General features: G+C 46.9%; 1 protein-coding gene across 11 annotated transcripts in view; it reads left to right on the forward strand.

The window, feature by feature from the left end:
- Nucleotides 1–18154, forward strand: part of dlg3 (discs, large homolog 3 (Drosophila)) — a 758334-nt gene that overhangs the window by 678289 nt on the left and 61891 nt on the right. For all 11 annotated transcript variants that reach the window (XM_038776233.1, XM_038776232.1, XM_038776230.1 and 8 more), the window contains 2 exons: nt 3055–3231; nt 17806–17881. In XM_038776233.1, coding sequence (XP_038632161.1) covers nt 3055–3231; nt 17806–17881 — 253 coding nt within the window. The remainder of the gene's footprint in view (nt 1–3054; nt 3232–17805; nt 17882–18154) is intronic.

Genomic DNA, 18154 nt, shown 5'->3' on the forward strand with positions numbered 1-18154 from the left:
AGTTCCACAATCTAACCACTGTATGGCTGAAGAAGTTCTGTCTGAATTCCCTACTGTTACAGACGACTGGTCAGATCCCAACAGTAGCTGGACTAGAGCCGCAATGTTTTTTAATTTTTTAAGACTGCACAGAAAGATAATTTTGCTCCAGGAGTGATTGCATAAGAAATATGACTTTTTTATTTTTACAAACAAAACTTTAGTAAAACAAAAGATAACAATATTTAAACTTCAAACCTAACAAGAACAGCTTACATGTATATTTTAATGCTAACACACGATTTCCCATTAAACAGCGCGTAATGTCATACCGCTCTGTGCTCCCCTTATACAGGCAGACAAACCTGATACCTGTATTCACAAAACATATTACTGCTGGTAGTGAAGCTCTTTCAGACCCCTTTCCAAAAGCCTCTCTTGGTGGCAGCTTTTCATGACCTCCCTTGGTGGCTTCCCAAATCCTCCTCCCCATCTGTTCGAACAGGATTGTTTTCTCTCTCTCTCTCAGCTTCATCCAGCTCCTCAAACAATGGTTCTACACTGGGGTGTACAGGCTTGAACTCATCCTTGCAATCCGGGCTTTTGATTCCCATTTACACAAAAGAACAGGGCCATGCTATGAATATGCAATTAACCTCCAATTTCCAGACAAGAGGCCATCAGACTCTGTAATGGGCTAATGGCTGGCAGATCAGAATGTCCTGGAGGACAATGGATCTTGAGTGGATCTCCCCGCTGAACAAGAGTATCCTATTTATTCCCATTAATGAGTTTAAGTCTGAATGGGACAGTGTAACTCAGGCCAGGTGTGGGAATATACTTCTGACTCAGTGCTGTTAACCCCTAAACTGCCCACTACATCTTCAATCTTATTTCCGGATCCAATTACTTAACATCTCCCTATCGCAACACTATTGGATTTAATATAATATATCTGTGGCACCTATCTGATCTACTCATGTATGAGGAAGCATTGTGTCCACATCTACTCTAAAAAACCCTTTCATAATCTTAAGAACCTTTATCATGTTCGCCCTCAGTCTTTTCTGATGAAAACAGTCACAGCCTGTCAAAACAAATCCTGTTTGGAGCTCATTACAAAATCAAGTTCCCAGTCCCATTGACAGCTGTATTAACTTCAAATCCTACTGCAACTTAGTAGCCAGGTCTTTCTACAGGCAGGTGTGGAGGGCATTATTATTTGAAGAATTGTGAATGGAACTAAACACTGCACATTATAGGAAGGATGTAATTGCACTGGAGGGGTGCCGAGGAAATTTACAGAATAATGCTGGGATTTAACAGTTAAGTTATAAAGAGAGGTTGGATAGGCCTGGGTTATTTTTTCTGGAGCACAGAAGACTGAGGGGTGACCTAATTGAGGTGTAGAAGATTATGAGGGACTTGGACAGGGTGGATAGGGGGCAGCTGTTCCCCTTAGTTGAAGGGTCAGTTATGAAGGGAGAAAAGTTCAAGGCCAGGAGCAGAGATTTTGGGGGGATTTGAGGAAAAACCCTTTTACCCATAGGGTGGTGGCGGTCTGGAAAATTCTACCTGGGAGGGTGGTAGAGGCGGGCTGCCTCCCATCCTTTGAAAAGTACCTGGATGAGTACTTGGCACGCCATAACGTTCGAGGCGATGGGCCAAGTGCTGACAAATGGGATTAGGTGGACAGGTCAGGTGTTCTTTATGCGTTGGTGCAGACTCGATGGGCCAAAGGGCTCCTTCAGTGCTGTTTTGTTCTGTGATTTGCCTACATATCTGCTCTTCTATAAACTATTTCCTTTGCGGGGAAGTGCAAATCAAGGGGGCATAACCTTTAAATCTTTAATGAAATTAGAGGTGATGCCAGAAATCATTTCATCACACAAAGGATAGTGGACACCTGGAACTTTCAACCTACCCCTAAATGGAAAAAAAAGCTGATGAGTGTGACATTTTGTTAGGCAAGGATATTAAGACCTACACGGCGGGATTCTCAGTTCCTTAGACTAAGTGTTGACGCCGGGCACGATTCGTGAACTTCCACGACAACAACACTGGCACCACGCCTGGACTGATTCAGCGACTGTGGACAGGCTAGCTGGCCGCCACATGTAATACAATCGATTCCAATGAGAAACGGTGTGGGATTCACCGGGTCCATGTTTGACTTGAGGCTGACAAACTGCAGCCGCATATATACACTTAACTCCCCACACACTTCACTCCCAGCCAATAAAATGGCACTGGTAACGTTGGAGCGAGCCCATCCTGCCAATGGGTCGGCTGAAGCCAGAGGGCACATAGAGGGGTGTCCTGGGGGGCACCCATAAGACCTGTGGACCTGGGTTCACAGTGTGCAGGCCGCAGCAATGAAGCTCTGTGCACGTCCACCCTGACCCCACAGCCCAGCTCCTGGCCACCCCAGCCTCCCTGGCAGAAGCCCCCTGGCCAGCGACACGACTGTCAGCACCTTATGGTGATGTTGAACATTTTCAGTACCCCCACTCTCCCTTATCAGCAGCCACGGTGCCTGTTTCACAGTTTTTAAAACACAAGTGAACCTCGCTATTGGGAATTTCTCTAGTGGAGGCGGAACTTTGCGGAGGCCCCGGAGAATACTGGGTCAGGCCTGCTAATGATATGCCAATGGCATATACTGTACATGCGTTCTGGAATGCATTAATGCTGCTGTCGAGACACTGAAGAATTGCGATTTGACGTGAAGCCAGCGTCCGCCACGATTTTGGCGTCAGAAACAATTCTCTGCTCAATTGCGTTTCCCGATTCCAGCATCGGCCGATGGAGAATCCCGCCCACAGACTAAGATGGATAAATACAGCAAATGAATTGATCAGCCAAGATCTATTTGAATAGTGGAACAGGCTCTATAAATCCTGTGCTTGGTTGTGCATCTGTTCACCAGTGAGGGTATTAACGTTAGAATTCCCAGATTTCACTGCGTCATTGCTCCAAGTTTGTAGCTGCTGTCTTATTGACCTATAGTTGTTGCTTAAATACTCTGTATCTGTTCTGAGCTCACAGTATCTCCTGTACTGTTTTGTTTTTCAGTGCTCTCTTTGACTATGATAGAACCAAGGACAGTTGTCTGCCGAGTCAGGGGCTGAGTTTCTTGTATGGTGATATTTTACATGTCATTAATGCCTCTGATGATGAATGGTGGCAAGCACGACTTGTTACACCTCATGGCGAAAGTGAGCAGATTGGTGTCATTCCCAGTAAGAAACGGTAAGTGAGAAACTCTTATACTGACACATCAGTGCATTGAATCATGCAGCAATTTACTTACCTTTCCTGAAAGGCAGTTAAGCCTTTCGATGTCACACACATTAAAACCCCTGGCAAAAACTTCATTTCCTAGCCACCGATTTCATCGGATGCCCTGATAGATATTCAAGTTGAACCAGATTATTCATAACATTATTTGACCCGAAAGGGAACTTCCAATCCCGTATCCTTCTTGTCACAAAGGTCCTCATACCTATCCCTCCATAACCTTACAATCTCTGCCCCGTCCAGGTCCTTCTGCTGCTGAAATGCTCCTTCACACTTCCAATCTTGACGATTCCAATATTCTTTATCATGTCTCATCTTCGACACTCTCTAAATTGGAGCTCATCCAAAACTCTGCTTTTGATATTCTAACTTGCGTAAGGTTCTTCTCACCTATCACTCTGTGCTCTCTGATCTACTGTGGATCCCAGTACTGCAATGTTTTGAGTTGAAAGTTCTGGTCTTAATGTTTAAATTCCTCCAAGATTTTGCATCTCCCATCTCTATACCCTTCTCCCATCACTATATCCTTCTCCCATCTCCATACCCTTCTCCAATCCTTTATCCTTCAAATAGCTCTGCATTCCTCCAGCTCTGACCTCTTGTTGGTCCCCCACTCCTTTCATCCCACCATTGTTGGCTGTGTCTTGAGCTTTCTAGGCCCTAAGCTCTAAGATTCTGTCCCGAAATCTCTCAATTTTTATTCGTTTAAGCCTCTTCTTTAACCAAACTTTTTGTTACATTCTCCAAATATCCCCCCCTTTCAGCTCAGTGTCAATTTTTGTCTGGTTTTCTGTTCCTGTAATGTGACTTGAAATGCTTTCCCTGATAAGAACAAAGGACAAAGAAAATTAAAGCACAGGAACAGGCCCTTCGGCCCTCCCAGCCTGCGCAGATCCAGATCCTTTATCTAAACCTGTTGCCTATTTTCCAAAGATCTACTTCCCTCTGTTCCCCGCCTGTTCATATATCTGTCCAGGTGCATCTTAAATGATGCTATCGTGCCCGCCTCTACCACCTCCGCTGGCAAAGCGTTACAGGCACCCACCACCCTCTGCGTAAAAAAATTTCCACACATATCTCCCTTAAACTTTCCCCCTCTCACCTTGAAATCGTGACCCCTTGTAATTGACACCCCCACGCTTGGAAAAAGCTTGTTGCTCTCCACCCTGTCCATACCTCTCATAATTTTATAGACCTCAATCAGGTCCCCCCTCAACCTCTGTCTTTCCAACGAAAACAATCCTAATCTACTCAACCTTTCTTCATAGCTAGCACCCTCCATACCAGGCAACATCCTGGTGAACCTCCTCTGCACCCTCTCTAGCATCCACATCCTTCTGGTAATGTGCGACCAGAACTGCACGCAGTACTCCAAATGTGGCCTAACCAAAGTCCTATACAACTGTAACATGACCTGCCGACTCTTGTACTCAATACCCCGTCCGATAAAGGCAAGCATGCTGTATGCCTTCTTGACCACTCTATCGACCTGTGTTGCCACCTTCAGGGTACAATGGATCTGAACTCCCAGATCTCTCTGTGCATCAATTTTCCCCAGGACTCTTCCATTGACCATATAGTCCGCTCTTGAATTTGATCTTCCAAAATGCATCACCTCGCATTTGCCTGGATTGAACTCCATCTGCCATTTCTCTGCCCAACTCTCCAATCTATCTATATTTTGCTGTATTCTCTGACAGTCCTCCTCGCTATCTGCAACTCCACCAATCTTAGTATCATCTGCAAACATGCTCATCAGACCACCTATACCTTCGTCCAGATCATTTATGTATATCACAAACAACAGTGGTCCGAGCACGGATCCCTGTGGAACACCACTAGTCACCTTTCTCCATTTTGAGACACTCCCTTCTACCACTACTCTCTGTCTCCTGTGCCCAGCCAGTTCTTTATCCATCTAGCTAGTACACCCTGAACCCCATACGACTTCACTTTTTCCATCAACCTGCCATGGGAACCTTTATCAAACGCCTTACTGAAGTCCATGTATATGACATCTACAGCCCTTCCCTCATCAATTAACTTTGTTACTTCCTCAAAGAATTCTATTAGGTTTGTAAGACATGACCTTCCCTGCACAAAACCATGCTGCCTATCACTGATAAGTCTATTTTCTTCCAAATGTGAATAGATCCTATCCCTCAGTATCTTCTCCAACAGTTTGCCTACCACTGACGTCAAACTCACAGGTCTATAATTCCCTGGATTATCCCTGCTACCCTTCTTAAACAAAGGGACAACATTAGCAATTCTCCAGTCCTCAGGGACCTCACCCGTGCTCAAGAATGCTGCAAAGATATCTGTTAAGGCCCCAGCTATTTTGTCCCTCGTTTTCCTCAGTAACCTGGGATAGATCCCATCCGGTCCTGGGGACTTGCCCACCTTAATGCCTTTTAGAATACCCAAAACCTCCCCCTTCCTTATGCCGATATGACCTAGAGTATTTAAACATCCATCCCTAGCCTCAACATCCGTCATGTCCCTCTCCTTGGTGAATACCGATGCAAAGTACTCATTAAGAATCTCAGTCATTTCCTCTGACTCCACGCATAAATTCCCTCTTTTGTCTTTGAGTGTCCCATCCTTTCTCTAGTTACCCTCTTGCTCCTTATATACGAATAAAAGGCTTTGGCATTTTCCTTAACCCTGTTAGCCAAAGATATTTCATGACCCCTTTTAGCCCTCTTTATTGCGCGTTTGAGATTTGTCCTACTTTCCCGATATTCCTCCAAAGCTTCATCAGTTTTGAGTCACTTCGATCTTATGTATGCTTCCTTTTTCATCTTAGCTAGTCTCACAATTCCACTCTAAAAAAACTCTCCTGGATGCTCCTTACAAATTCTGCTCCATCTACACCTCCAATACTACATGAGTCCCATTCAATGTTGGGAAAGTTAAAATCTCCCATCGCAACCACCCTATTGCTCCTACATTGTTCTATAATCTGTCTACATATTTGTACCTCTACTTCACGTTCGCTTTTGGGAGGCCTGTAGTAAAGTCCCAACAATGTTACTGCACCCTTCCTATTTCTTAGCTCTAACCATATTGCCTCAGTGCTCGAATCCTCCATCGTGCCCTCCTTAATCACAGCTGTGATATCATCTCTGACTAGTAATGCAACTCCTCCATCCCTTTTACCTCCCTCTCTATCCCTCCTGAAGCATCTATACCCTGGGATATTTAGTTGCCAGGCTTGCCCTTCCCTCAACCAAGTCTCAGTAATACCAATAACATCATATTCCCAGGTACTAATCCAAGCCCTAGGTTCATCTGCCTTACCTACTACACTTCTTGCATTAAAACAAATGCACCTCAGACCACCTGCCCCTTTGCGTTCATCATCTCTTCCCTGTCTACTCTTCCCCTTAGTCACATTGAGTTTATTATCTAGTACCTTACTGGCTTTAGTTGCTGCCTCTTTACTGACCTCTAACTTCCTAATCTGGTTCCCATCCCCCTGCCACATTAGTTTAAAACCTCCCCAACAGTGTTAGCAAAAGCACCCCCTAGGATATTGGTTCCAGTCCTGCCCAGGTGTAGACCATCCGATTTGTAATGGTCTCAACGCCCCCAGAACCGGTTCCAATGTCCCAAATATCTGAACCCCTCCCTCCTGCATGGTGCTCTCAAGCCACGTATTCATTCTGACTATTCTTGAATTTCTACTCTGACTGTCTCGTGGCACTGGTAGCAATCCTGAGATTAAAGCTGCTATATAAATGCAAGTTTGTTTATCTTGGTTCAACGGATAAATGTTTCATTTAGGAAGTTGGCCATTGAATTTTCCCATTCTTTCAGTGACTTAATTGAAAAACTATAGGGTTCCGAAACTTTCTAAACATTGATATTGTGCTATTTGTACTATAATGGAGTTAGAATTTCGGTATTAGCTTAAAGCAAATTGCCGTTTGATGATAATAATAATAATCACTTATTGTCACGAGTAGGCTTCAATGAAGTTACTGTGAAAAGCCCCTAGTCGCTACATTCCGGCGCCTGTTCGGGGAGGCTGGTACAGGAATTGAACCCGCGCTGCTGGCATTGTTCTGTACTACAAGCCAGCGATTTAGCTCACTGTGCTAAACTAGCCCCTTAAACATGCAAATTGTTTTATTTCCGTCCTTATCTGAAAATTCTGTAAACTACTCTTTATAACAGATGAAATTTCCCAAGGATGACCCCAAGATGTTGCAATTATATTTGTGAAAGAACTTCATTATATGATGCCCTGCTGATGTTACGGAAAAAAATAACAAAAAGACATACATTTATCCAGCACTTTTCATGATCAGACATCTCAAAGTGGTTTATCGTAAATGAAGTACTTTTTTGAAGTATTGTAATGTAAGAAAAACGGCAGACAACATCTGTAACGCTAAATCCTACAAACAGCAATGTGATAATAGCCAGTTCATCTGTTTTTGTGATGTTGATTGAGGGATACATATCGGCCAGGGCACTGTGTCATCCTTATTCAAGAAAGGGTGCAGGTACAATCCTAGCAACTCCAGGCCAGTTAGTCTATCAGTGGCAGATAAGTTTTTAGAATCCTTAATCAGGGAAATAATGAACAGGCATTTGGGGAGATTTCAGTTAATTAAAGAGAACCAGCACAAATTTATAGATAGAATCATAACAGTGCAGAGGAGGCCATTCAGCCCATTGAGTCGGCACCGGCCTTCTGAAAGAGCACCCTACCAAGGCCGAAACTCCACACTAGCCCTTTAACCCCACCTTGGGCCAATTTTGCATAGCCAATCCACTTAACCTGCACATCTTTGGACTGTAGTCGGAAACTGGAGCACCCGGAAGAAACCCACGCAGGCACGGGTAGAACCAGCAGACTCCGCACAAAGAGTGACCCAGGCTGGGAATTGAACCCGGGTCCCTGGCGCAGTGAAGCAACAGTGTTAACCATGTGCTACCATGCTGCGCAGGTAGATTGTAGTTGACTAATTGAAGTTTTTGATGAAGTAACGGAGAAGATTGATGTAGAAAATGCGATAGCTGTTGTCCAATTAATTTTAAAAAAATATTTGACACAGTACCACATAATAGGCTGGTTAAAAAAATTGATGCTTATGAATTAGGAGTGTAAGTGTGCAATTGGATAAATTGGCTTAAGCACAGAAATCGGTTGGCACAGTGGCCCAGTGGTTAGCACTGCTGCCTACAACGCTGAGGACCCGGGTTCGATCCAAGCTCTGGGTCACTGCCCCCGTGGAGTTTGCACATTCTCCCCGTGTCTGTGTGGATTTCACCTCCGCAACCCAAAGATGTGCAAGTTAGGTGGATTGGCCACGCTAAATTGCCCTTAATTAGAAATTAAAAATTGGGTACTCTAAATTTAAAGAAAGGACAGAAAGCAGTGAGTCATGGAATTGAGTGTGGGAGCCAGTGGCGTTCCTAAGGGTCACTGCAATTTTTGCTATATATAAATTATTTAAATCTTGGAATACAGAATAGAATAATACCAAAAACTTGGAGGAATGGCAATGAGGATGGTACAAATTGCCTACAACAGGACTTAGACAGGCTAGCAGAATGGGCTGATGAAATTTAATACAGAGAAAGGTGAGATGATGCATTTTGGCAGAAGAATGGGAAGAGACAATATAGACATAATGGCACAATTCAAAAGAGTGTACATGAATGGAGGGCCCTGGGGGTGCATGTGCGTTGATCTTTGACGATGGCAGGACATATTGAGAGACTAGTTAACAAAGTATAGGGGATCACAAGTTCCATAAATAAGCATTGAGTTGAAAAGCAGGAAAATCTGAACCTGGTTAAGCAATATAGGAATTAGAAGCAGAAGTAGGCAATTCAGCCTTCGAGCCTGCATTCAATCAGATCGTGGCTGTTCTTGGTCTCAAATCCAACTTCCTTGCCTGTTCTCCATATTGCTTTAACCGGTTTTTAAAATCAGAAATATATCTACCTCCTTCTTGAGATTATGATAGATTTAGCTAAAGTAGACAAGATTAGCGGATTGTAAAAGGACGAGTGGAAGCAAATTTGAGATGTTGGACAAAAGGTGAAGGAGAATGAATGGTAATAGAACTTGCTGTTCATGAGTGCGGAAACAATCAACAACTTCAAAAGAAAGTCGGATGGGCACCTGAAAGAAATAAACTCGTAGGGCTATGGGGTGGAGGACTGGCTGGACTATTCACTGGGGAGCCATTCTGGACTTGCCGGACCAAATGGCCTCATTCTATACTGTATACTGTAAGTTACACTGTGACTCTGGGACACCAGGCATAACGTACGTGCTCTTTTTCAAAATAACACTGCAGAATCTTTTACATCCACTTGAACAGGCAGATGGGACCTTGATTTAATGTCTCGTCCAAATGCATCCTTATGATGCAGTCTGCGTCTGGGATTTTTGATCTTGGCCCACTATGCTGGGGCGGGAGGAACATGATTGGCGTGTGGCCAAGTCCGTTGTGAAGGCTAAAGTGCCAGAGGCTTCATATGTAGCAGGTGTGACATGTTTAATGATCAAAGCATTTCAATGTGGCAGATTTCCAGTCCCTTAGCTATGGATAGTGACCTCCTCTTTGACCACACAGTGTTTCTCTCTCTTGATCTTCCATGGTCTTAACTACTACATCTAGGTGTGTTCCAAGAATGCACATCAGAAGTGGAGGCACCTACTGCTTTCCATTCCCTGTGGCCTTTGATATACTTGGCGGACGGCCCCTGAAGGGCTTGGTGCCGGATGGCCTTGGCTGGCTTGCTGATGTCGAGGCGCCGCTGTGCCACCTTGTTCTGTCTGCTGTACTTGAAATACGCTGGTGTCGGGGGGTGGGTTCCAAAAGAACTGGGGACTGCTGTCGTATCATTGGTGGAAGGTCCCAGGTTCGGCTCCAGCACTTCCTCCTCCCTCAGATTGCCCATGGGATGGAGGAACAACTGGAGTGAACTCCAGCAGCCTCTGGATCATCTGGCACTGCCAGTCCTGGAGGCTCCCCATTGTCTACACCATGGTGTCGACACCCTCAGCGATGATCCTCAGTGACTTGGTCAAGCCCTGGAGAGCCTCAGCAATGTCCCTCATCGAATGGGACACGATGTCGAGGCCCTCAGCCAAGGTTGTCACAGACTGAGACATGCCTTCGACACCATTACTCAAGGTGCAGATGTAGTGCTCCAGGTTTTCCACTGTTTTCCACTAGCAGTGTTGGCTGGGTGCCACGTATTGCCAGCACCAACTTCTGCGCCTGAGGCTTTGGGACTCCCCAAACCATCTTTGCAGTCGCTGGAATGTCGCTGACACCCCTTCCTGAATGTCACGGCTGTGTCCTGTCAGCTGCATTAGTTCTGGGACCGCCTTGTTCAGAGGCCCAACATCTGGCTGGGACCCAGTGGAGCCCTGATGTGTATAGAGCATCTGTTTTTTATTTAAATCTTTATTATTGGCATTTTCAACATTTATAAACAATTATGTACATGTTGGCCGTATTTATTCATTGTACAACACAGAAAGAATGTTTGCCTTTTCCCTTCCTGAGGTTCTCCTATTTACATTCTGCCGTCATCTGGCTTGACGCGTGGTCCCGCCCACCCTTCCCTGCCCCCACCCCCTTGTGTGTCCCCAGGTCGGTTTTTTTTTTTGGGGGGGGGAGGGGTTCTTCTCCCCCGCCCCCCTTTCTTTTCTTTTCCCTGTCAACTTTGGCTGTGTTTCCCCTGTGATTGGGGGGGGGGGGGGGATTTTGAGGAGTGGCAGGCAGGACTGATGCCATGAAAGAGATGGTAACTTACCCTTGCAGTTCATTGAAGGTATTCTTCCGACATTGGATGGTGGTCCTCCTGATCATGCTGCTCGCACTCACTGCAGCTGCCATTGCCTCCCAGGTGGCATTGCTGACCCTGTTGCTGGTTTACCAACCCCCCTCAGGGGAACAGGGTGCTCTGCCTCTTATCCATGGTGTCGAGAAACCTGGCCAGTTTCTCAAGGCTATTAGGGATTGGCAATATATGATGGCCCAGCCACTGATGCCCATATGTGAAAGAATAAAAATAAGTGTTGTGAATCTCGTGCTTTGTCTATTTTAAACAAAAGGTTGCTGGTCCCCTTGGGGGTCAGGTCCAGAATCATAACACAGTCCAGTTATAACTGATCTGTATCCTTCTGTGCTTTTCAATGCATTCTCTGACTCTTGTACAACAGTTCACCACTGGGTTGACCTCAGACTAGAAGGTACGTTATAAATTCTGGTCTGCTGTAGAAAAGTTGAATTTAGTAGCACTGGTTGCTCCTGTAACCAGCTTGAACCTCTGGTTTTACTAAGAGCTGGCTTACACTATCCCCATCTACAGTTAATATAGCAAAATCTGCAGATGTAAAACTGCAATCTGAACTAGATAGCTGTCTTTTGCATGTGTATTCCTTCACTCTTCATTGAATTGTGTTTCCGTTGAGCAATGCACAGAGCAATAGTTGTGGTCAAATTGACTCATGCAACTGCTAACTAATTAATCTGTCCATCAGCGTCTTCTTTGAATATTGCAATTATATTTTCATTCCTCCAATCTTTTTTATCCCTTTGTCACTAAAGTAGTTCTGAAAATGATCAAAGAAAGCTTCACTTATTTTCTCTTTAATTCCATGATAATTTTAAAATATATCCCATATAACTTGAGAGCATTGTTGATGTGAGGGGAGGCAGTGGCCCAGTGGTATTGTCACTGGACCAATAATCCAGAGACTGGGCCGGGATTCTCCGGCCAATCCTGGCTAAATGTTGACGGCAGCGTCAAAACCGGCGCGAGCCTCCAGGCCCAGTCATTCTCCCCTTCTTCAGGGTCCGCGCATGCGCACCACGGCCATCTCCGCGCCGGCTTTCAGGCAACATGGTGGAACCCTGCAAGGGCCCGGCGCAGAGGATCATAGGACCCCCCCCCCCACCAGAATGAGCGCGCCTGCCGATTGATTGCCCCCGATCGCGGGCCTGGCCACCTTAGAGGGTCACCCCGAAGTTGGCTCCCCACCCCCCACCAGGACGGCCCCCGTAGACAGATTGCAGAGGTCCCGCCGGGTAGGACCATACGCGAACGACGCCGACAGGACTTGGCGGGCACTCGGCCCGTCGAGCGTGGAGAATCGCCGCGGGACCGCTTTCGACGGCTCCCGAACGGCACCGTCCAGGCGCGATTGCCGCCAATCCTCCGGTCGCTGGAGAATCGGTGGCCCGGCGTCGGAGCGGCATGGTGGGATTCGCGCGCTCCCCCTGGGCTATTCTCCGACCTGGTGCAGGCTCGGAGAATCCCACCCTCTGGGACTCAGGTTTGAATCCTGCCATGGCAGTTGGTAAAACTTTAATTTAATAAAAATCTGGAATTAAAAGTTGTAAAGACCCATCTGGTTCTCTAATGAAATAAATCTGTCGTCCTTACCTGTGCCTCCAGATCCACAGCAATGGATTTATTGCCCTCGAGGATGGGCAATAAATGCTGTCCTAACCAGTGACATCCTATGAACGAATAAAAAAAACACTTTTCAGTGTTATAGATTATTTACGCACTTGTTATATAATTGGGGTTTGTCTTCAAATATATTTTGTGAAAACTGATGTGAAAAATCAATTTAATATCTCTGCTACGCGATGATTATGCTGCTTCAACAAGTTATACTAGCACAATTATTACTTCTACCCAGAAATCATGCCTCCAATGCTACTTACTACCAAGTGACACAAATCACATTGGGAATGCACCACGCTGATTAAAATAAGGGAACCTCAAACTGGTGAGGCACTGGCAACACACTGTGCCAACCTGGTAGTAGCAAAATTACAGGCCTTGATTTAAAGATGCTCATCAAACTCTTGCCATTGACCAGGTTAGGTTACTGCTTATCATAATTCAAATGTTGTTATGAATGATAAAATGGTTAAATTTAGCCTTTCCTTTGAACACTGCTGGTATACTAACCATAGAAGATAGTGTTTTGATAATTGGTGGAAGAGTACCAGTATTAACTTTAAAATATTAATCTGCATTCAACCAACCTGAGAAAGCACCCAATCAAAAAACTTTACCCTGAAAATTAGGCCTCAAGGATCAGTTTAGCTCAGTTAGTAATGCATCATTATGGATTCAAGCTTCATCCCAGAAATTAAGGGCATAATCTAGGCTGAGGAAAATATTGTCACGACTGACACTACATGCAATATTAAGGTAGTGCTACACTGTTGAAGATGAAATGTGAAAACTAATATACTATCTGCCTGTTGACGTGAATCTTGACGATCTTATGCCACTGTTAAATGAAGAGCATTGAGCGTGGTTTTTGCAAACAAATGCCACATAAAACGAATCAACTAGACATACCTTCCATTGCTGTCCTTGGGGCCCAGCCATTGCTGGAAGGGTTCTAATATTTTTTTTAAACATTTTTATTCAAGGCATTTTCATATATCCAAACAAAGTCAGAAGAAGGTCTTGCCGTCTTTCTCCACCGCCACCCGGCAAGACGTGGCGGCTTGATCTTGCCAGGCGGCGGAGGGGTAAGAGTGCGTCCGTTTTGGACGCAGGCCCGACGATCGGTGGGTACCGATCGCGGGCCTGTCCCCTCCGGAGCACAGTCGCGGTGCTCCCATCCCAATCGGGCCCCTGGATGCCCCAAACGGGCATCCAGTACCCGTTTCACGAATGCAGCGACCAGGTCTGGTTGCTGCCGTGGTGAAACGGGCGTGAAGGGCCGGCCACTCGGACAATCGGGCTCGGAGAATCGCCGTTCGCCGTGAAAAACGGCGAGCGTCGATTTTTCTGAGGGAAGGGGGAATCGCGGGGGCGCCAAGGGGGCGTAAAAAATGTCGGGAGGCCCTCCCACGATTCTCCCACGCCACGTGGGGAGCGGAGAATTCCGCCCGTGCTGTTAGGTAATTTGGACATTTTGAATTCTCCCTTTCTGTACGCGAACAGGCGCTGGAATGTGGCGACTAGGGGATTTTCACAGTAACTTCATTGCATTGGAAGCCTACTTGCGACAATAAAGATTATTATTATCATTATGTTCCACCATGTGTGTGTATCTGTGCTAGTGGAGGGTGGAGATGATTTCTTTTTTTTAAAAAATAATTTTTATCGAAAAATTTTGAATTTATACAACAATAATGCACCATAGTATAATACCAAAAATAACAATAATATTAACAATCACAAACATTTGCCCCACCTCCATGAACAACACAGCATTTTAACAACAATGCAAATTAACACAATATAAAGTTACAGAATAGACACTACAATAAGGAACACCCCCCCCCCCCCCCACCCCCCGGGTTGCTGCTGCTATTGACCAAGTTACCTATCTTTGAGCCAGGAAGTCTAGAAAAGGCTGCCATCGTTTATAGAACCCTTGTACTGATCCTCTCAGGGCAAATTTGACCCTTTCCAATTTTATAAATCCCGCCATGTCACTGATCCAGGTCTCCACACTTGGGGGCCTTGCATCCTTCCACTGTAGCAGAATCCTTCGTCGGGCTACTAGGGACGCAAAGGCCAGGACACCGGCCTCTTTCGCCTCCTGCACTCCCGGCTCCACCCCAACCCCAAAAATCGCGAGTCCCCACCCTGGCTTGACCCTGGATCCAACCATCCTCGACACCGTCCCTGCCACCCCCTTCCAGAATTCTTCCAGTGCTGGCCATGCCCAGAACATATGGGCGTGGTTCGCTGGACTCCCCGATCATCTGGTGCACCTGTCCTCACCCCCAAAGAACCTACTCATCCTAGTCCCGGACATGTGGGCCCGGTGCAGCACCTTAAATTGGATGAGACTAAGCCTCGCACATGAGGAGGAAGAGTTGACTCTCTCCAAGGCATCCGCCCAAGTCCCGTCCTCTATCTGCTCCCCAAGTTCCTCCTCCCATTTAGCCTTCAGCTCCTCCACTGACGACTCCTCCACCTCCTGCATTACCTTATAGATGTCAGACACCTTCCCCTCTCCGACCCACAACCCCGAAAGCACTCTGTCCATCGTCCTCCGCGACGGCAGCAGAGGGAGTCCCTCTACCTGTCGCCTAGCAAACGCCTTTACCTGCAAGTATCTGAACATGTTCCCTTGGGGAAGGCCAAATTTATCTTCCAGTTCCCCCAGGCCTGCAAACCTCCCGCCAATAAACAGGTCCCTCAATTTGCTGATGCCCGCCCTTTGCCACCCCCTAAATCCCCCATCCTTGTTCCCCGGAATGAACCGATGGTTGCCACCCAGTGGAGCCTCCATCGAGCCCCCTGTTTCCCTCCGATGCCGTCTCCACTGTCCCCAGATTCTTAGGGTTGCCGCCACCACCACCGGGCTCGTGGTAAACATCTTACGGGAGAGCGGCAACGGTGCCGTTACCATGGCACCCAGGCTCGTACCTCTACATGACGCCATCTCCATTCTTTTCCACGCCGCCCCTCCCCCTTCCATCACCCATTTACGCACCATTGACACATTGGCTGCCCAATAGTACCCCAGAAGGTTGGGCAGCGCCAGCCCGCCTCTATCCCTCCCTCGCTCCAGGAACACCCTCTTCACTCTCGGAGTCCCATGTGCCCACACAAAGCTCAAAATACTGCTAGTCACTCTCCTAAAGAAGGCCCTGGGGATAAAGATGGGCAGGCACTGAAAGAGGAACAAGAACCTCGGAAGCACCGTCATTTTGACGGACTGTACCCTCCCCGCCAACGATAATGGCAGCATGTCCCACCTCTTGAACTCCTCCTCCATCTGATCTACAAGTCTGGTGAAGTTATGCTTGTGAAGAGTCCTCCAGTCCCTGGCCACCTGCACCCCCAGGTACCTAAAGCTCGTGGAGATGATTTCTGTGCTGCGATTATAACGGTGTTCTCCTTGGAGTCAGGAGAGGGTGGCGCCCGGGGTGGGCCGGTGCCGTTGGCTAGAGGACCTGCGCGAGAATGGCAATATGGTCCTTGGGAGGGCTAAGTCAGTCAAGAAGGCAAAACAACTTATGTTTGACAGGTCCTCCTGGTGGTTCCTCACCTCTGCGGCGTCTGCCAGCCACTGCGTGGGAGTCCAATCTGTCCTCGGTCACCTCCAGGGCATGCTCCCCGTAGAAGGTGAGGATTCTTAAGTCCGACACCCTTCCGCCAATCTGGAACCTCTCCCGATGATTAATGGAGAGCTTTTCTTGAGGAGACACAGAGGGGACGTCGTTAGCCAAATGTGTGCTTCACAGTGGTTAGGGGAGGGTGAGTGAAGGGAAGGTGGGGGTGGTTTGAAGTGGGAGGGGGTGAAGGACGGGTTGGGGGTCGCATGGGGAGTTGGGGGGTGGATGCTCCCTTGGGGGGGATGCGGAGGGTGGCGTTGGTGTCTACTTACTCGTGCTGCCCGGTGTAGGTCATTGACCTTACGGCACTGGAGGCCAGTCCTCTGGTCACATTCTCCGAGCTGACAGCTGCCACCCCTCATCCCAGGCAGCACTGGTTACCTTGTGGCGGATTCTCCAGGAAGCTCCGGGAAACAGGATGCCCCTCCTGGCCTCCATGGCATCTAGCTGCCTCCCCAGGTCAGCATCCCCGAATCTTGGGGCTGGTCTTGGCGCCATTATTGCGAGCTGGCTGGTGTTGGCTGAGCAAGTTCAGCTTAAGTGGTGCCCGACCTGTTAGAGGGGACTGGCGAGCGTGGTCCCAGTGAATCAGCTGGCGAGCCTTCATTTGCGGCGAGAAGCCTGTGAGGTTTTGTTAACTGGACCAATTAACGTAGAATTGCGTTGCCCGCCTCGTTGGGCCAAGCGCCAGGAAGCTCGCGGCAATTCCCGCTCGCTACCATACTTTTCCGGAGAATCGCGCCCATAGTTTAATATTTCATCTCCAACACTGTAGCAGTACAGTAATACTGTAACACTGTTTGTCAGCCTAGATAATGAGCAGGATTCACCGGTCCCCCAGCTGAATGTTTCTCAGATGGCACATCATTTGCTGGTGGCGGGATTTTCTCTTTCCGCCGCTTGTCAATGTGGTTTCCCATTGAAGCCACGCCACGCCACTGGGAAACCCGCGGCCGGGGACGCTGCTAGCGGGAAAAGAGAATCTCACGGCCGGAGAATTCCAGCCAATGTCTTCTTCCATGCTTAGTTCTCTGAATGAGGTTTGAATTCAAATATAATAATGGTATAAGTGTGCTAAGTTTATTCTTGAGGCCCGTGGCATAAGCTACAAGCAATGTCCCGGGAGTGTAATTGCACATTCTTAGGTATGATTTTAGGCTGCCTTAAAAGGGCTTCCATTGTAGCACATTACAAGGTGGTATACTGTTTTACTGTTCAGTTTGATCTCTGTTAGGAAAGATAGACTGGCCTGTACTAGTAGGAATACTAAATGGGTAAATATCGCATGCCACAAAGACTACCCACTCTGCATTGCATACTTTTCTGTGTAGTCCACTGATACTATATACAGAGTGGCCCTTGGCTTAAGGGATAATGTCCATCCAGTTTCTAGTCACTGGTTCATGTCATTTTATTTTGTGTTTTTATTTCTCAGAGTTGAGAAGAAAGAGCGGGCAAGATTAAAAACCGTTAAATTCCACGCCAGGCCTGGAGTCATTGAAATGAAAGGGGTAAGTTTGGAAAAAGAAACTGCTGGGAAATAACCAACATTTAAGAACTATCGCAACATTGTTGACTCTCATCTCTTCCTGTCGTCCTCTTAGTCGTAGCCGGCGGAATTCTGAGCCTCATCATCCACTTTTCTCCTGTTCCCATTACTGTTATTCTGTTTGGTTTTAGTAGCATTGAACAGTGACAGGAGGCTATTGGGGACGATTTAACATTAAAGTTTGTAAGTGTCAGGGCAGCACGGTGGCCTAGTGGTTAGCACAACCGCCTCACGG

Source organism: Scyliorhinus canicula, chromosome 17 (assembly GCF_902713615.1).
Source record: "Scyliorhinus canicula chromosome 17, sScyCan1.1, whole genome shotgun sequence".
In the NCBI taxonomy this organism is placed as follows: domain Eukaryota; kingdom Metazoa; phylum Chordata; class Chondrichthyes; order Carcharhiniformes; family Scyliorhinidae; genus Scyliorhinus; species Scyliorhinus canicula.